The 19,585-nt window shown below is 42.5% G+C and overlaps 1 protein-coding gene across 1 annotated transcript in view; it reads right to left on the reverse strand.

Annotated features, from left to right (window-relative positions):
• LOC134934142 (uncharacterized) overlaps positions 1–19,585 on the reverse strand; it is a 38,833-nt gene that overhangs the window by 6,725 nt on the left and 12,523 nt on the right. The window contains exons 3-9 of the mRNA XM_063929642.1: positions 16,444–16,496; positions 14,902–14,931; positions 11,659–11,783; positions 10,701–10,728; positions 10,422–10,579; positions 6,779–6,937; positions 3,177–3,317 (exon numbers count right to left, since the gene is read on the reverse strand). Of these exons, the coding sequence (XP_063785712.1) occupies positions 3,177–3,317; positions 6,779–6,937; positions 10,422–10,579; positions 10,701–10,728; positions 11,659–11,783; positions 14,902–14,931; positions 16,444–16,453 (651 nt within the window). The 5' untranslated portion in view covers positions 16,454–16,496. The remainder of the gene's footprint in view (positions 1–3,176; positions 3,318–6,778; positions 6,938–10,421; positions 10,580–10,700; positions 10,729–11,658; positions 11,784–14,901; positions 14,932–16,443; positions 16,497–19,585) is intronic.

Consider the following 19,585-nt stretch of genomic DNA (forward strand, 5'->3'; position numbering starts at 1 on the left):
AATGGACCAGCCTGGAATACACAACTCACCATGTACAAGAATCATCTGACCTAGGACCAGCCTGGAATACACAACCAACCATATACAGGAATGATCTGACCTAGAACAAGCCTGGAATACACATCTCCCCATGTACAGGAATGCTCTGCCTTAGGACCAGCCTGGAATAAACAACTCACCATGTACATGTATGCTCTGACCTAGAATAAACCTCAAATACACAACTCACCATGTACAGGAATGCTCTGACCTAGAACCAGCCTGGAATACACAACTCACCATATACAGGAATGCTCTCACCTAGAACCAGCCTGGAATACACAACCAACCATATACAGGAATGATCTGACCAAGAACAATCCTGGAATACACAATTCACCATGTACAGGAATGCTCTGACCTAGAACCAGCTTGGAATACACAACTCACCATGTACAGGAATGCTCTGACCTAAGAGCAGCCTGGAATACAAAACTCACCATGTACAGGATGCTCTGACCTAGGACCAGCATGGAATACACAACCCACCATATACAGGAATGATCTGACCTAGAACAAGCCTGGAATACACAACTCACCATATACAGGAATGCTCTGACCTAGGACCAGCCTGGAATACACAACTCACCATGTACAAGAATCATCTGACCTAGAAACAGCCTGGAATACACAACCAACCATATACAGGAATGATCTGACCTAGAACAAGCCTGGAATACACAACTCATCATGTACAGGAATGCTCTGCTTAAGGACCAGCCTGGAATAAACAACTCACCAGGTACAGGAATGTCCTGACCTAGAACCAGCCTGGAATACACAACTTACCATGTACAAGAATGCTCTGACCTAGAACCAGCCTGGAATACACAACTCACCATGTACAGGAATGCCCTGACCTAGAACTAACCTGGAATACACAACTCATCATGTACAGGAATGCTCTGACCTAGAACCAGCCTGGAATACACAACTCACCATATACAGGAATGATCTCACCTAGAACCAGACTGGAATACACAATCCACCATATACAGGTATGCTATGACTTAGAACCAGCCTGGAAAACACAATCCACCATATACAGGAATGCTATGTCCTAGATCCAGCTTGGAATACACGACTCACCATGTACAGGAATGTTCTGTCCTAGGACCAGCCTGGAATACACAACTCACCATGTACAGGAACGTTCTGACCTAGAACCAGCCTGGAATACACAACTCACCATTTACAGGAATGCTCTGACCTAGGACCAGCCTGGAATACACAACTCACCATGTACAGGAATTTTCTGACTTAGGGCCAGCCAGCAATACACAACCCACCATATACAGGAATGCTCTTACCTAGGACCAGCCTAGAATACACAACTCAACATGTACATGAATACTCTGACCTAGGACCAGCCTGGAATACACAACTCACCATGTACATGAACGCTCTAACCTAGGACCAGCATGGAATACACAACATACAATTTAAAGGAATGCTCTGACCTAGTATCAGCCTGGAATACGCAACCAACCATATACAGGAATGCTCTCACCTAGAACCAGCCTGGAATACACAATCCACCATATACAGGTATGCTATGACTTAGAACCAGCCTGGAATACACAATCCACCATATACAGGAATGCTATGTCCTAGATCCAGCCTGGAATACACGACTCACCATGTACAGGAATGTTCTGTCCTAGGACCAGCCTGGAATACACAACTCACTATGTACAGGAATGCTCTGATTTAGGACTAACCTGGAATTCACAACTCACCATATACAGGAATGCTCTGACCTCGATCCAGCCTGGAATACACAACTCACCATATACAGGAATGCTCTGACCAAGATCCAGCCAGGAATACACAACTCACCATGTACAGGAATGTCCTGACCTAGAAACAGACTGGAATACACAACTCACCATGTACAAGAATGCTTTGACCTAAGATCAGCCTGGAATACACAACTCACCATGTACAGGAATGCTTTGACCTAGATCCAGCCTGGAATACACAACTCACCATGTACAGGAATGCTCTGACCTAGGACCAGCCTGGAATACACAACTCACCATATACAGGAATGCTCTAACCTAGTACCAGCCTGGAATACACAACTCACCATGTACAGGAATGCTCTGACCTAGAACCATCCTAGAATACACAACTCACCATGTACAGGAATGCTCCGACCTAGAACCATCCTGGAACACACAACTCACCATGTACAGAAATGCTCTGATGTAGAACCAGCCTGGAATACACAACTCACCATGTACAGGAATGCTCTAACCTAGTACCAGCCTGCAATACACATCTCACCATGTACAGGAATGTCCTGACCTAGGACCAGCCTGGAATACACAACTCACCATATACAGGATTGCTCTGATGTAGAACCAGCCTAAAATAAACAACTCACCATGTACAGGAATGTTCTAACCTAGTACCAGCCTGCAATACACATCTCACCATGTATAGAAATATCCTGACCTAGGACCAGCCTGAAATTCACAACTCACCATGTACAGGAATGCTCTGACCTAGGAACAGCCTGCAATACACATCTCACCATGTACAGGAATGCTCTGACCTAGGACCAGCCTGGTATACACAACTCACCATATACAGGAATGCTCTGAACTAGAACAAGCCTGGAATACACAACTCACCGTGTACAGGAATTCTCTGACCTAGAACAAGCATGGAATACACAACTCACCATATACAGGAATGCTCTGACCTAGAACAAGCCTGGAATACACAAATCACCATTTACAGGAATGTTCTGACCTAGAACCAGCCTGGAATACACAACTCACCATATACATGAATGCTCTGACCTAGGACCAGCCTGGAATACACAACTCACCATGTACAGGAATGCTCTGACCTAGAACCAGCCTGGAATCCACAACTCACCATGTACAGGAATGCTCTGACCTAGAACCAGCCTGGAATACACAACTCACCATGTACAGGAATGTTCTGACCTAGAACCAGCCTGGAATACACAACTCACCATACAGGAATGTTCTGTCCTAGAACCAGCCTGGAATACACAACTCGCGATGTACAGGAATGCTCTGACCTAGAACCAGCCTGGAATACACATCTCACCATGTACAGGAATGCTCTGACCTAGAACCAGCCTGGAATACACAACTCACCATGTACAGGAATGCACCCAGGATTACAGCTTTCAGTGTAGCTGTCAAGTTCGAGGGAAACTGGAAAATGACTTTGGAAGATCTGTGCTCCTTCTCTTTCCGTATTATGGCCACAGGGTGATTACTGATTACACTGAGTATCTGAGGATCAGAGGATGAGAGCAGCATTTACTGTACATTAGTAAAACATACAGTATAAAGACACTTTTATCTGTAACAGAGATGGACTAAAATAATAATAATATACATAAAGGTGAATTTCTTAGAATAAAACTTTATTGATCGAAAACCTCTGAGCTACAGTATAGTCTGCCCCTGACAAAGTGCAGTGTATGTAATACAGTACATCAGACATACGCAGGCCAATGATCACGGTAAGCCACTTACCAAATTCTCTCTCTGATGCGATGACTGAGCCCTCAGATTGGTAGCAAAATCTGCAGCAGCTCCATTACGCCCTTTATACTGCATGTAGAGGCTACTCACCTGGCGGTGGGAAAGGGGGGTTCCTGGGCAACTGAAACTCCCCCTTTGCCGTGCTGCCGATCACTGCTGATGGGTCACCACGGCAAGACCCCCCCCATTCAGCGGCTGTAGACAATAGCAGCCGCTGGGGAAGCGTAAATCCTTCCTCTCCCTCCCTGTGTACCTGGTGGCGGTCCCACTGTTTAAAGTTGTGATGGTCGCCTCTCACTAGTGTGGTGCATTGGGGTGGCTGGCCTTTGCTGGCTTGGTGGGGTTCCGTGCCTCGTACCTGAACCTTAGTGTTAGGGACCCACCAGACAGACAAACAGAGAAGTCAGAGAGACCTGCTCACAGGCTCATAGCGAAACAGAGTTATGCATACACAAAGATAGGTGCTACATATTGCATATTGGTGCATCCAGATTGCAGAGGCTCTTGGTGGCCTGTATAGAGAAGATGTAATTGGGTAGGATAGCTTATGGAGGTTATGTGGGTAGTTCTGAAATAGGATAAGTTGCCAGAAGAGGTGAGTTTCCAGGGAACACTTGAAGGTTTGAAGACTAGAGGAAAGTCTTATTGTGGGTGGGAGGGCATTCCAAAGAGTAGATGCAGCCTGAAAAAAAATGCTAATCATGAGTGGGAGCAAGTAATGCATGTGGAAGAGAGATCTTGTGTAGAGCAAATAGGTTATGTAGGGAGATATTTAGCAAAAAAAGAGACACTGGTGTAATTTCATATATAAGCCTCCCTATGTGTACTGTAAGTAGACATATTTTATGTTGAATCAGATAACCAATGTAAGGATTTATAGAGTGGAGCTTCAGAAGAAAAACAAGTGAGGTAGGTCAGCCTAGCTGCTGTTTTCAGTAAAGAATGTAGGGGTAAAAATCTGTTTTGGAGAAGACCATTAAGGAGTCTATTGCAGTAATCAATGCGGGAGGTAATGAGTGTTTCCAGTGTTCTGTGTGATACATGATTATTCTGGATGAGATTATTAGATGTATGTAACAGGATTATAAAACAGATTGAATGTGGGGAGCAAAGGGCAGTTCAGAGTCAAGGAGGACACCTAGGCAGCGAGCTTGTGGGGTAGGATAAAATGTAGAAACCAGAAGAAGAAAGTATTCCCTATTATGGGCACACTTGGACTAAGTGACAATATACTTAAAGTCAAATATCAAAATGGTATTTGACCACTAATGCTAAAATATAACTTTTATTTAGATTGTCTTAAAACATCTGCGAAAATATTGTGTACGTGATAACTAGTGCAAAAATAATATACAAAATGTGAAATAAAGCTAAAAATTCAGTCACTGCTGCCTTTTCATTCTTCACTCTCTCAAGTGTTTTGAATGTATCTATTTTTGTTGCAAAAAATCTCTCCTATACTATCCTATTTGAAACAATAGTGTCCTTTGTAAGTACCTCTGTGAGAACTATGATGGATTAGGTTGTCATTCTTAACGGACAATCTCTTATTCTTGGTAGTGTGCGCACCACTTTTTCCAAGTATTATAGTCAGGCACTATTATACCCTATATAGTACCTATAATAGGTCCTTAATTGTCCTGACTATTTTTCTCACAGAATTATCCTTTGTAGCCTCCTATAATTCAATTCTTGATTGTTGATGTGTTATCTTCTGTTGTATTGGGCTTTGCTTGAAATAATCTGATCATGAGATTATGTTACAGATTGAAATATTATGCCTGTTAATGGGGCTGATGTTAATCGTGATGTGTGACGCTACTGAATAAATTAGATTCTCTGACCGTGCTGTTTTTACATGCCTATATATATGATCTTAATTCGTGTCACATACATCCAAAGACAGTTATATTCTCTGTCAATTATCCAAGAATATTACTCGTTTACCTTCTATAACAGGCACTATACTGATGGACGACTTATGTCCCCTGTTTATGGTTTATGGTTCAACATCAATACTCTGTCTCAGTATTGTTTAAACGAATATAACCATTATGCTATTAGGACATATGTCCACAATGGTGCTCCAAGATAATATATTATCCTTCTCTTATGTACCCCAGCTGATTCCTGCTGGTCGTGGCATTGGTATTTTGTTAATACATTATATCATAAAATGTTGAAGACAGAGCTGATATGTTATCCTCCTCTTGCGTACCCCAGCTTATACCTGCTGGTCGTGGCTTGTGTTTATAATTCCACACACATGGTAAGGGATCCATATACCATTCCTTATCGGGGTAATATCGCTATGTCCCATACAAATACTGATATTTAAAATTCAAGCAAGGTTCCCACAATACACAAATATGTTAAACAATACCTAGATGTGGAGGCTACCTGTTTGTGGCATATTAGACATTATCCATTATAGATACTTTTTAATATAGAGATGGATATATGTGTCTTAATATAGAGGTGCAGTGCATTTCAATCATGCACCCCTCTGTCACGGCTCCCAGTCACCCGCTCATGTATAGTGTAATGCGGGACCGCTGAGAACACAGCTTGTTAGAGCCGCCAATCACAGCAGCGTGCAGCCGCTCACCGCCGCTTCCCGTTGCCCCGGGTGCATACACCAGTGGCGGTATCCGACACTGCGGGAGCCGCTGGGTATATATCCCACTGTGGCTGCTGACCTCGGCTACCCGTCTCACAGGCCACCCGTACTGATGACGGTATCCGTCAGTGCGGGACCGCCGGGTGTGTGTCCTGCTTCGGCTAAGGCTGCGGCTGTACAATACGCTGCAGGATTATGTCACAAACAGATAATATGTGGTACAATTATTTAAGCAACAGATAGTTCTATATGCAGTGACTAAACATTTAAAATACTAATTGACAGACACACTGCGTGTGACCTGTCTCCTAACGACCGTTTCGCATAAGCTTAATCATAGGAAAAAAACTTGTGGGGTAGGATAAAATGTTGTGTTACTAACAGTGATAGAGATGTCAGTTCAGCAATTACTACTGGTGGTGGAACCATTATTAATTCTGTTTTTGAAAGACTGAGGTGACATGACAGAAAGACACATTCTGTGCCCCTCTCTCCTGTATTCGGCCATGGAAAGTCTTGGTGACCTCCAGCATAACTGTAACTTACAGACGTATTATTTACTCAGGTACAATAGTCTTCTCCTCACCTCAATAGTATTGTCATAGCGTAAATCCATGTATATGGGCAGTCGGGCGGAGAACACCGGTTCTCGATTATCCATCTGGATTGAAACGTTCAGCTCTCTAGACACGTTGGCAATTGTGACAAACCCTATGGGCTGGGCGTGCCCGGTCTCTATTCTCAGCTGGAGGGGGGAAAATACCCATTGGTTAAAATTTCAGCAACCAGACCACTTTATCTTCAAGATTGGCTTACTGAGTTTCAAAGCACTACATGACCAGGGCCCAAAGTACCTGAAACAGCTTCTGACCCTATACTGCCCCACTCGATTATTGCGATCTGTAGATGAAGGACGTTTAGCAGTACCTTGAATCTCCCGTAATTCATCCGGGGGTCGAGCTTTTAGTCATGCGGCTCCGACTCTTTGGAACTCACTTCCCCGCACAGTGCGAGAGGCCCCAACTATAGAAACCTTCAAAAGTAGACTCAAGACTTTCCTGTTTACTCAGCATTTCCATAGTGTCCCTTTTAGTATCTTCATGCTCCTGTATTTTATGAAAATGTACTTCATTATTTTCTGTACTATATTATGCTATGTATCTGTTAAGCGCCTTGAGTCCTATTGGAGAAAGAGCGCTATATAAATAAAATTATTATTAAATTATTATTATTACCATTTTGTTATTCTAAAGGAAACAACTATGTGACCCGTTATAATAAATAAGAGTAATCTGCTATTTCATGGATTACTAGACCTGCTTAAAAGTGCAATTGTTTGTGCTCTTCCGATGGAAGTGAGAGCCGCTAAGCACAGGAGCATGATATTCAAAAGGGGGGCTTGCATGTGACCATTCTATTACCGAGCAGTAGATGGGAGCTAATGGTTACTGAAAGTGGAAAATAATATAAAGCGTTTTTTAAGTCATGACTTTGAGTGAAACAGAGAACCATTCAAAGAATTGACTCAGTGGCCAAGAACACTGCCCTCAAAATAATGACAAAGAAATCTGATTGGCAGATAGAATGCAGAACCGGGTCACAGGTCAGCATCCTGTGACACTAATTTAAAAAAAAACAACAGATTTTTATTTTAAGGCAACAAGACATACAAATAATTTTTAGCCAATGACAATTTGCTGGTTACACTCCTGATATGTGACATAGGACTTCTGCCTGAAATCACCTGTTGATGCTACAGAAACATACTGCTGCTATTTGTCGGATAGGAGTAGGGGTGTCCCTATGGCGCTGCGGGTGGTGCAGGATGCTCCTGGGTGTCACCTGCAGAGGGGCACACCAAAATGCCGGCTCTTGCTCAGTGACAGGAGCCGGGTGATGCACTGTGTCAATACATGCACCAATCGGCTCCTGTCGCGGTGTAGGAGCCGGCACTGCACAAGGAAAGTCTCTGGGGGTAGCCCAGCATCTCTTGGACCCCCGGAGTGATGAAAACAGGGGTCAGGACATGAGTCCTTGGCTTTTACATGGACTTTTCACCAGATTCTGCAACTTGCTGAAAGTATTTTAAATTTGCTGGTGGGTCGTATTATTCGGGGAGTCATTAACTGTATTCAAATAAACTTTATTTTATTTAAAAAAAAAACATTTTTTTAAATGTTTAAGTGTAATCAATTTTTCCAGTTCTCATACAAAGGTCAGGGGTCATAGGGACTGTCCATTATTCAAGAACCACTGAGGTGGCGAAAGTTTCTAAGCCAGGGGGCCTAATCCTCTTATTTAAATGTTTCCCTCCCATATGGGCATGATATTTACTATAGAATGCAAGGGCCAACCCTGACCATTTTGGTTACCTAGGCTAGATTTCAGCTAGTGCCTCCCCTGACTCCCGGAATACATGCCACCTCCAAACAGCCTCCTGACCGTTTATATACTTCAGAGCCCCTTCATGCCCCTATATATTCCTCAGAGCCCCCTCTTGTGCTCCTATAAATGAATTAATTAATTCCAGTACATTCAGTTTTATTGGAGGATGGGGGGGCCCTACAAAACTTAATCGACTTCATGGATTTCTATATATACCGCATGTATCATACATAGTACTGTATATGAAATACGGAACATTACACACGTGAGAGGTCTTGTTACCTTACTTACTGAACCACCCTTGTATATAAATATATATAGTGATAAATGAGAGATATGTTTGTCTCAAGTTTTTGACCTAGACAATATAAACCCCCCAGGAAAATGTCTGTTTCTGAAAAACAGACTTTTTTATTAGAGTTTGGGCTTTTAGTAGAAGCCAGCCAAAGGATCCTGGGGGTATGGTTGGAGAGAGAGGGGGCGGGCTCCATCTGAGAGGCCCATTTTGGGTCTTTAGGCCTTCAGGCTGACTGCAGACTGATTAGTGCCTGCACCTGTAAGAGGCTGAGATAAACTAGGTCATTATGTAAATAAATGCACTTATCGGCATCTCTTGTTGTAGGCGGGGCCAGGTTAATTGTACATTTAGGCCCCTCCCTCTCACATCATGCTGTAATGTCAGGATTCGGCGGATATAATCAACTTGTTTAGCAGTCATCCTGTGTACACTGTCCAAATGTCCATAGTACATAAGCACCAGGGATAGGTAGCCCTTCAGGGACCTGTGTTGGTGACTGGCTCTAAGATTACTGTGTAACTCCATTCACCTTCTTGTCCAGCTTCCTACCACTGCCCACACCTGATGCCTAGCTCAGTAGCACAGAATTACCCCACCAGCAGACCACCCAGTCTCTGAGTCCACAGCAGCAGAAGCGGCAGTCCACATGTAGAGCTCTCCTGGCCATCTGTGCGCCCAATGGTCATAAACCAGGCTCACATGCTGATTGGGTGCAGGCAAATGGCATCCTCCAGCTGTGGTGGAACGCGTCAGTAGGAAGGGGAGGAGATGGATTGTTGCCAGACGATGGTTGCTGTACAAGGTATTTGTAAACTGTGATATTGGAGGAGAAAGGCCTCTGTCTGCGATTCCTGGACACCACTCATCCGGGATTAGGCAACTTCCGGACTCCAGACAGCACTGCTGACTTCAGGATTGTCATGAATACCAGATGGGTGGAAACAGTAGACTGTAGCGGCCACTGTCAAGCCCATGCAGTTTGGTACGGGATACCATCTGCCATAAACCAACCTAAGCCTAACCATCCCTTCCTGTAGCCTAACCCTATCCCTCCCTTCCCACAGCCTATCCCTAACCCCCACCCACCCACTCCCACGCAGCCTATCCCTAACCCTCTGTGGCATACTTATGTTCGGGATTCCGGCATCGGCATTCTGACAGGTTTCAGAATTCCGTTGCCGGTCTTCTGAATCGTGTACATTGGGATGTCATCTACATCCCACCCATGCTGCCATTTTGCTCATATCTAGATGTAAACAACTGATCAGATTTCCTAGCAAACTGTGAATTGTTGCCATAGATTCAGTTGTTGATAAAGGAAGGTAAACCATTCACAAAATGTAAAAAAAAAAATCTACAATGATACATTTCTGAGTTACTGGCAGGTGATTTCAGGAAGAAGTCATATTTAAGAATCAGGAGTTTCCCCGTGTGACCCCACTTGCTTAAGTGTGTGGTGGAAATGTTCTCCTGATGTCACTGTGAGATTAGGCCCAGTGTTCTGGGTAACTGAGGTCACACAGGTTGTATGGCGTGACGCACTTACATATGTTTCTTCTCCACAACATCCGCCGCTGGAGACCAGGAACAGCGACAACGCTTCTCTCTTGTAAAAATCTCTAAACCTCAGGTTCAGGGCTGGCCCACAGCACTCTGCCACCCGATGTATAGAGAAGAGCATCTGGCCAGCATTGGTCTGGAAAACTGAATGACAGGACAGAGAGGGCCACAGTAAAAGTCCGGAGCTCCACAACCCAGCCCGGTCCACGTGGTGTGGCTCTTCCTCACAGTGCGTCACATTATAAAGTGACAGGAAGTGTCTTACCTTTGTTCTGCAATATAACTTCCTCCATCTATAAACATAGAAACACGTGTTAATGTAAGTCAGTGCGTCATGTATGTATCAGTAACAATCATGATAAATCTGAAGGCAGGACAGGTGCGGCTTGCCACCAGGTGTCAGGTGAGAATTGTGACAATAAAGAAAAGTGCACCACCTCACCTGTAACAATAAAACAGGTGCACCACCCGTCAAAGAATGCAGCCACCTATACCGACTCCTGTTTAGTGACTGTCTTCTGTAGTGTAGGTTATTTCATAATAATTTACAGACTATTAATTTATGGAGATCTGTATAACATTGACAGGTTATAGACACTGTTAATTAAATTAGTAATTAATATTGATAGCTAATCCAAGAATAACCCCAAAATAAACTTATTTTGACCGCTGATTTACTGAAAACATATGTTTAAAGGAACTTAGTTTATTAATAGTTTCACTCATCCATTGATGCCATCCTGTTTTCTCAGCACCTCTTCTAATCCTTTAACTCCAGTTGCAGCTGTAACTTATCCAGTATAAGTGTCTCCGTGACTTATATCTTTATGTTCATCGACGTATTGACCTCTTTCCACATTTATATCAAAGGTCAATATATTGTATCAAAGCAGGAACATAATGAGGCGCAATTAAATGAGGCTCACAAAGCAGATTTAACCATAAAGTCTCAAAAGAGAACCCAGAATTATCCTTCAGGAGGACAGGGACTATGATTGAGTGTTCTTCCATGAGATCTTCCCATTATGGTATGGCGTGTTATATTATGTGCGGGGCTGCCCCCATTCAGAGAACCTCTTACCTGGTTTACCTACAAAGCCAGACCTTCCTACCCTTCCCACCCATGCTGACCATCTGTGATCACATTTACCCTCAATGTGTAAAATGCCCACTACCAGGTAATGTATAAGACTCTGTGATGGACAGACTGTGGTTTATCTCACCTCAGCAAGGCACTGCAAGCCCGGAGGTAAAACAGCAGTGGGTTTGAGCAGTCGGTCCTGGCAGGCAGATGTGGGATTAATTTTCCATTGAGGTTGGGTTTGGATGGGTTCAAGGTCATAAGTTCCTGAAAATCCAGTACAAAACACAGTATACCAATAAAGTACATATACAATATAAACAGGGGTCATTTACATCCTGGTTATCGGTGTATAAGCAAGAACATGGAACAAATGAAGATATGTGCATGGGGGACAGGACTGAGGTAGAGTTAAGTGAATAAAAGTTAAGAAGTTTATGAGGTATTTAAGGTTTGAGGGGAAGGGAATTCTCTGCGGTTCTTTGGGGGAAGGATTAGGATAATGGCAGGTTTATGTACAATGCAGAGAGGTGGAGTAATTTCAGATGGTAGCTGGCACAGAGACTGTGGCAAATGGGCGAAGAACGAGGAAATGGTGGGATAAATACTGCAACCACATGGCTCTATAGCTGAGGGTGCAGAGGCCTAGGCTCCCTGTTAGGGAAATCTAGCACTGATCTGATGAAGCCTAATTTGCAGTAGACTCTATACTTTGTATTCAGCATGGGACAATGTGGATATCACTGTGTATGTACTGGTTTTGGTGTTCTGTCAAACACCTGGCAGTGTTTTTTCTCTGGGTCTGATGGGGCTGCAAGGCTTGAGAGTATAAGCTGGGGTCAAAATGGCCAATGTTGACAGATCAGTCAAGAGAGGTCTTGTCAGTGGGGTCAAAGTTCAGGCAGAAATGTTCAGTTGCGACAGAGGGCATGCGGAACCTATTGAAAGGTGGTGCATTGCCAGTGGAATACTCAGACAACTTTGCTCATCACCCTATAAACTGTTTCCAGCTTCCGACCCAAGCAGAGCACCTGATGAGCTCTCCATTGAGGTCTGGTCTAACACCACCGCTGGGCTTATATCCCCCTCCACCTCCATCTATACACAGTCTGTCATATACCTACAGTATGCACAGTAGCTTTGTTTTAATTTCTGCACCCAGACTTTATTTTGTGCACCTATTCCCATTAGGCTAACACATCTTACCATGGCACCCGACTCCTCTACTATTTCCCCCAAATGCACCATCTGCCCCCTTCATTCCCTTTCTACCTTTCATTGGTCTATTTCGTGCCCCCTCTGTTTGCTGTCCTCTCCCAGCTCATCTTGTTGGTCCTCTGCACTGTCACTGGCCTCCTTCATTTTGTCCACTACAATGCATTCCTCTCTGCGTCCTCCATTCATTCCCTCTCCTTCACTCCTCACATATCAGCTTGTCTCACAATTGTGCCACTTCCCCCTTTGCAGAACCCCTAGAATCAGAACCTCTCTTACCAAGGATGCCACCAAACCTCCCTTCCATTCACTTGTCATTACCTACCTGGACTACTTTAACCTTCTCTTTTCTGATCTTCCTTTTACCCACCTCTCACCACTCTCATCTATACCGCTCTGTGTTGCTCTCACCACTCTATCAAATACTGTACATCAATGAACCCACAGAGTACAATTCTCACTCCTTACCATCATAGTTTAAGGCCTTGATCACAGCCATCTTCAGCTTTATTTTTGTTCCCACCATCTCCCTCTACTCTTGCACTGATCACCATCTCACCTTATCTCCTCACCTCCCCTCATACCTGCCTCCAATTTTTCTCCAATGCTGCCCTTGCTGGAACTCACTCCCTCTCCACAACACAAAAAAGGTGGGGTGAGACCGCGCTAAATTTGATGGATACAACAAGTAGTGTAAATAAAAACACAATTTATTCCTAAAATCAAATGCAATAGGTTTCAGTTAAAAACTAAGTACATGTAGGACAAATGCATGTCAGATACAGTTGGTAGAGGGTCTAAATTTCATAAGACAATTCCATGGGGTTACCCAATACGCCAGGTTTGTATTGTTTGAGATTTAGAAATTTTGAGGTGACCGTTCCGGATTGCTTTCCCCTACAAGTCTACAGTCCAGCATAAACCTACCTTTGATAAAGCTGCAAGCTGACTGCAGCGAAACGCGTCAGGTGTACCAGGGACCCCCGCCAGGAGTTGTTCTGAAGGAGGACCGAACCATCCCCTAAACTTCGTCCAGACGATCCATCCAAACTCTGAGACTACAATTAGCAATAACCGCACAAAAGGACTGCATCAACCGTAATGCATGAGGAGCTCTCCACTAAAAAGATTCTGGAGCATACTACCCTCTAACGGTAAACTGCCTATCTATTGGATATTGCTTATCTCTGAGACTGTTGTTTATGCTGGACTGTAGACTTGTAGGGGAAAACAATCCGGAACGGTCACCTCAAAATTTCTAAATCTCAAACAATACAAACCTGGCGTATTGGGTAACCCCATAGAATTGTCTTATGAAATTTAGACCATATACCAACTGTATCTGACATGCATTTGTCCTACATGTACTTAGTTTTTAACTGAAACCTATTGCATTTGATTTTAGGAATAAATTGTGTTTTTATTTACACTACTTGTTGTATCCATCAAATTTAGCGCGGTCTCACCCCACTTTTTTTGTACTGTAAACGGGAGTGACTTCCCTTATTTTAGAGACTGCCGCTTGGTGAAACATCTCCCACCTAAAGCGCCCGAGCACCCTAGGGTATCCATTTTTTCCCCTCTCCACAACACCTTCAAATGAGCCCATAAGACTCACCTTTTCAGCAATAGTGTCTCCTAGTGACCTTATTGGCCAGCAGTAGTAGTAATAGTAGGAAGAAGAAGGAGAAGGAGAAGAGGGACCTTCCTTTTTTCCCTTTGATAGACAAATATGTTTACAAATTAAAAGAAGATGGGAGCGCTGAGGAAAAGTGTATTTTTTGATTAAAAAAAACATGAATACAGACAAATTATCTAATGTTTTAGATAACGGTTCTGTATTCATGTATTTTTATTAAAATTTACACTCTTCTTCAGGGCTCCCATCTTACTTTCTTTTTTGTATGTGTACATTTTTGTGGGGTAATCCCGCACCCTCTTTGGTGAGCACGTCTCTGGAAGTATAGATTGTTGGGAGTTTATAAGCGCCAGTGAAATCCTCTTTTTCTCTGTTTATGAATTAAACGTGAAGAAATTGTCAGAACTCAATGAGTATAGCTGATAATACACTGGGTACAGCAGGTACATTGAACAAAAGTGATTGTAGCTATGACAGAATACTGTAAATTAAGTATTATAAAAACAAATATCAGAGGAACCCAGATCTCACCTGAAGACTTGAATGTCACATCCCAGCTGCCTAGTGTAGCAATGGGTAGTAATAATAATAATAATAAAAGGAGTAATTAGAATAATAATAATAATAATAATAATAATAATAATAGTAATAATATGATCTATAAGGTGCCACAAGTGGTCCTTAGTGACTTACATGTGGCAACAGTAGGACAGTACAGGGTACACAGAACATTACATTACATGACAGTAAGCAAAACATAAACAGAGCACAAATAACAGAACATACCATGATTCTAAGTACACAATGCAGCTGGGAAGCTAGGCGAGTGAGTAATCGGCAAAGGGTGGAACTTGCCCGCCAAAAGTGACGACACAACTAGCATGACTAGCGCCACTGGAAGACACAAATGGCTATGAGCGAGGAGAACTCTGGACTAAATGGTGTAGGTGAAGGCTGTCAATGAAGTGCTAGAGAAGAGGGCTGCGAGAACAGGCGGGAGAAGGACTCTGGTCCTAGGAGCTTACAATCTAGGGGAGATGGGAGACAGACAGATGACATGAGCATGTGGATGGGGACCTGAGGGTAGGAATTAAGTGAGGTAGAGATGACCGAGGTATGAGTGTGGTGTGAGGAACCTGGTGACAAGGTTATATGGTGGAAGGGTACATTTTGATGAACAGGTGGGTTTTCAGTGTACGTTTGAAGCAATGCGAGGCCAGGATAGACTCGAAGAGCAAGGGTCCAGTGAAGGGGGGCCACACGGGGGAAATCTTGGATTTGAGCATGAGATGCAGCAACCAGGGTAGAGGAGAGGCGATGGTCAATGCAGGTTTTGGCAGAGGGAAGTGGTGGATGTGGAACAACGGGAGAGGAAGATAAGTCTATCTGCAGTGCTGAGAACAGATCGGAGGGGAGCGAGATGGGGACACAAGGGGACTCGCTGCCACAATGCCGTGATGCCGCTGTCGGTATATTGAGAGCTGGCATCTTATCTGCCGGTATATAATACTGGATCCAAAAATAATAGCAATAATAGTAATAGCAGTAAAAGTAATAATAACAACAACAACAACAACAACAACAGTAGTAGTAGTAGTAGTAGTAATTATTATTATTATTATTACTACTACTACAACTATTATTGTAATAATAATAATAATAATAATAACAACAATAGTAGTAATTATTATTATTACTACTACTACTACAACTATTGTTGTTGTAATAATAATAATAATAATAATAACAACAACAACAACAACAACAACAATAGTAGTAGTAGTAGTAGTAGTAGTAGTAGTAATAATAATAGTAATAATAATAAAAATAATAATAATAATAATAATAATTATTATTATTATTATTATTATTATAATAATTGGAAATGCCTTTCTATTTCCTTTTTGAAAGACAAATATGTTTATAAATTCAATGTGAAGTAATTGTCAGAATGCAATGAGTATATCTGATAATACATTGAATATAGCAGGTACATTGGACATGAGAGATTGTAGATATAATAGAATGGCTGAAGCATTATACAAACACAGATCACAGGAACCCAGATCTCACCTGACGTCATGGTTGCCAGACAGCCGGCATCTGATTATACTGTATATCACCCTCTGTAATAGAGATAAAGTACAAGGTAATTGCAGCTGCTGATTACAGTTATTATCAATTAAAAGCTAATGCAGTAACCGCTGCTTAATTAATGTTAAGCACAATAATGTTTCTCTTGTTCATTAGTCTCAGTTTCTGAGTTGAGGTACTGTAGGTGTACAGCGCTATAATCTCAGCTGCTCCATAAAGATTTTTGGAATATTCAATATATGGATGGAGCGCTTGAATGTACGTAAAAGGTGTGAGCTAAAAACCAAACAAAAAATGTAGTAAAATAATTAAATAAATTAAAAAATGTTAAAAATAATAATAATAATAATAATAATAAAGTAAAATAAAAGGTATTTTTTTTTATTTACTTTTTATTTTTTATTTATTGATTTATTTTTTTTATTTTTTTAGGACACACGTTTTACGTACATTCAACCACTCTGGTTGTTTATGATAAATACAGTGATCTATGATTTAGGTGTAACCTTATACTTGACCAACCTGAGTAAAAGGTGTTTGTTGTTTTTGTTACGACACTGTAACAAGTTAATAAGAACAGACTGCAACTCTTTCGGCTTATAAGGAAACCGATCCAGCTGACAAGAGGCTTTTCTAAATCAGTGGTGGAATTAAATCCACAACACTATATCCTGCAGTCGTCTAATTAGAGTTTATATATTATTTTATCATTTATTGTCATTTTTCATGTTTACATGTTTTTATTAAATATTTAATTTTTTAACGAAAATATGCTCACAGACAGCGCTCTTTCCTTCTTCTACATTATTTTTGAACAAGCCTCGGGTCGGTCGCTGGTGGAATTGTTGTGATAAAGTTCATTCTAGTAACACTCCTGTCACAGTACGTACAGTAGAGTTGTAAATTATGTGGGATAGGCAGGGGTGTAGCGAGGGTGGCTCCATAGTGGAGCACGAGCTCCAGGCATTGGAAAAGTTAGAGGGCGCGCTGCAGCCTCTAGCTGTACAGTGAACCGCTGTACAGGAAGACGCAGAGCAGGAGACGGAGCAGAGGGTGCGCACACTGACTCGGACTCTGAGACTAGGCAGGCTGCAGGGCAGGTCAGAGATGACAGCAGGAGATACTGAAAGCAGGTACATGCTGGAGCACTGCCCATCTTCTTTTTATTTATATGGCTCACTGTGTGCTTATATCTATACAGCAGGGTTACTTCTGTCCTGCAGCACCACTCTCTGCCCCAGCTGCTGCTGCAGCACCTCTCTCTGTCTAGCCCAGCTGCTGCACCTCTCCCTGCCCCAGCTGCTGCTGCAGCACCTCGCTCTGCCCCTTAATTCTATAATATTATTTTCATTGAGGCAGAGTGGGATTATCAGGTCTGGGATGGCAGTTCTAGGGAATTATTTTCATTGAGGCATTGGGGGAATATCGAGTTAGGGGGGCAGTTTTAGTGCATTATTTTCATTGAGAGTTTTGGGGAGGGTTCAGGTCTGTGTGTGTGTTTATTTGTTTGAATTAAACAAGTAAATTGTTAAATACAGCTACTTTCATTGCGGCTCTACTGTGGTGTAATGTGTATAAGGGGCTCTACCATGGCATAACATGTATAAGGAGCTCTACTGTGGCATAATGTTTATAAGCGGCTTTACTGTGGGGTAATGTGTATAAGCGGCTTTACTGTGGTGTAACGTGTATAAGCAGCTCTACTGTATAAGCGGCTTTACTGTGGTGTAACGTGTATAAGTAGCTCTACTGTGGCGTAACATGTATAAGCAGCTCTAGTGTGTGGCGTAACATATATAAGGGGCTCTACTGTGTCATAATGTGTATAAGTGGCTCTACTGTGGCGTAATGTGTATAAGCGGCTCTACTGTGGTGTAATGTGTATAAGGGGCTCTACTCAGGTGTAACGTGTATAAACAGCTCTACTGTGGTATAATCTATATAAGCAGCTCTACTGTAGCATAACATGTATAAGCAGCTTTACTGTATGGCATAACATGTGTAAGTAGCTCTACTGTGTGGCGTTATTTGTATAAGGGGTACTACTGTATGGTGTAATGTGAATAGAGGACACTATTGTGTGGTGTAATGTGAATAACGGACACTACTGTATGGTGTAATGTGAATTGGTACTATTCTGTGGCCATGCCCCTCCCCCATGAAGCTATGCCCCTATATTTTAGTTGCATGCATTTGATGCGCACTGTCCATACTTTAGACATGGGTGGGCACCCAAAGGAAACTTTTGCCCTGAGCTCCACAAAGTCTTGAACTGGCCCTGTCACCAATTTAGTATTTAAAAATATTTTTTCTTTTCAAATGTAATATGTCACCACATGTTAGCCAGGCCCCCAATTCAGTACAGGGGAGTGAGGCGCCAAAACATACCCTTGCTCCGGGCACCATGGCACCTAGCTACACCTCTGGGGATAGGTATGCAGGGCCATAACTACAGTAGGTGTGTGTGGAGGGGGCACCGCACTGCAGGGTAGGTGGCGCTGTTGTCAGCACTTGTCAATTATCTGTTTTAATTACTTTCACATGCAGCTTCCCCCCTTTTGAAGCCCAGCATATCCTGACCTCCCCTGTCTCCTACCCAGACCCCTTCTGTCACTAATACCTTTACAACATTCATTAACTCAACTTAAGATTTCTTTGTTATTCATTCACACTGTCCTTTATTAAATTTCAAGATGCTGACATACCCGGGATTCAAACCCATTGTCTGTAGTATTGCAACCAGTCACTCTATTCATTAAGCTATCTACCCTTGCATAGAAACATAGATCATTTTAAGCTAGATAATTATCACTATTTGAAGCTTACCTTGTACTTTATGAAAAAAATTATCAGCATTGTGGCTGAGCAGATCTATGTAGTGTGTGGCTGCAAGAGATTGGATGTGTGGCTGCACACTACATAGAACTGCTCAATTACAATGCTGATTATGTTTTTACAAAGTAACAGCAGCCACATATAGAGGTATATACAATTGCAGTCTGACTTTTTTTAGGTCAAAAGGTGTTCCGACCTATTCAATCTTCCTTTTGTTTTTCCAACAAGTCAGGAAATCTAACTTGTCAGAGAACACGTGGATCGTGGAATAGCCACGGATCCATGT

This window comes from Pseudophryne corroboree, chromosome 6 (genome assembly GCF_028390025.1).
Source record: "Pseudophryne corroboree isolate aPseCor3 chromosome 6, aPseCor3.hap2, whole genome shotgun sequence".
In the NCBI taxonomy this organism is placed as follows: domain Eukaryota; kingdom Metazoa; phylum Chordata; class Amphibia; order Anura; family Myobatrachidae; genus Pseudophryne; species Pseudophryne corroboree.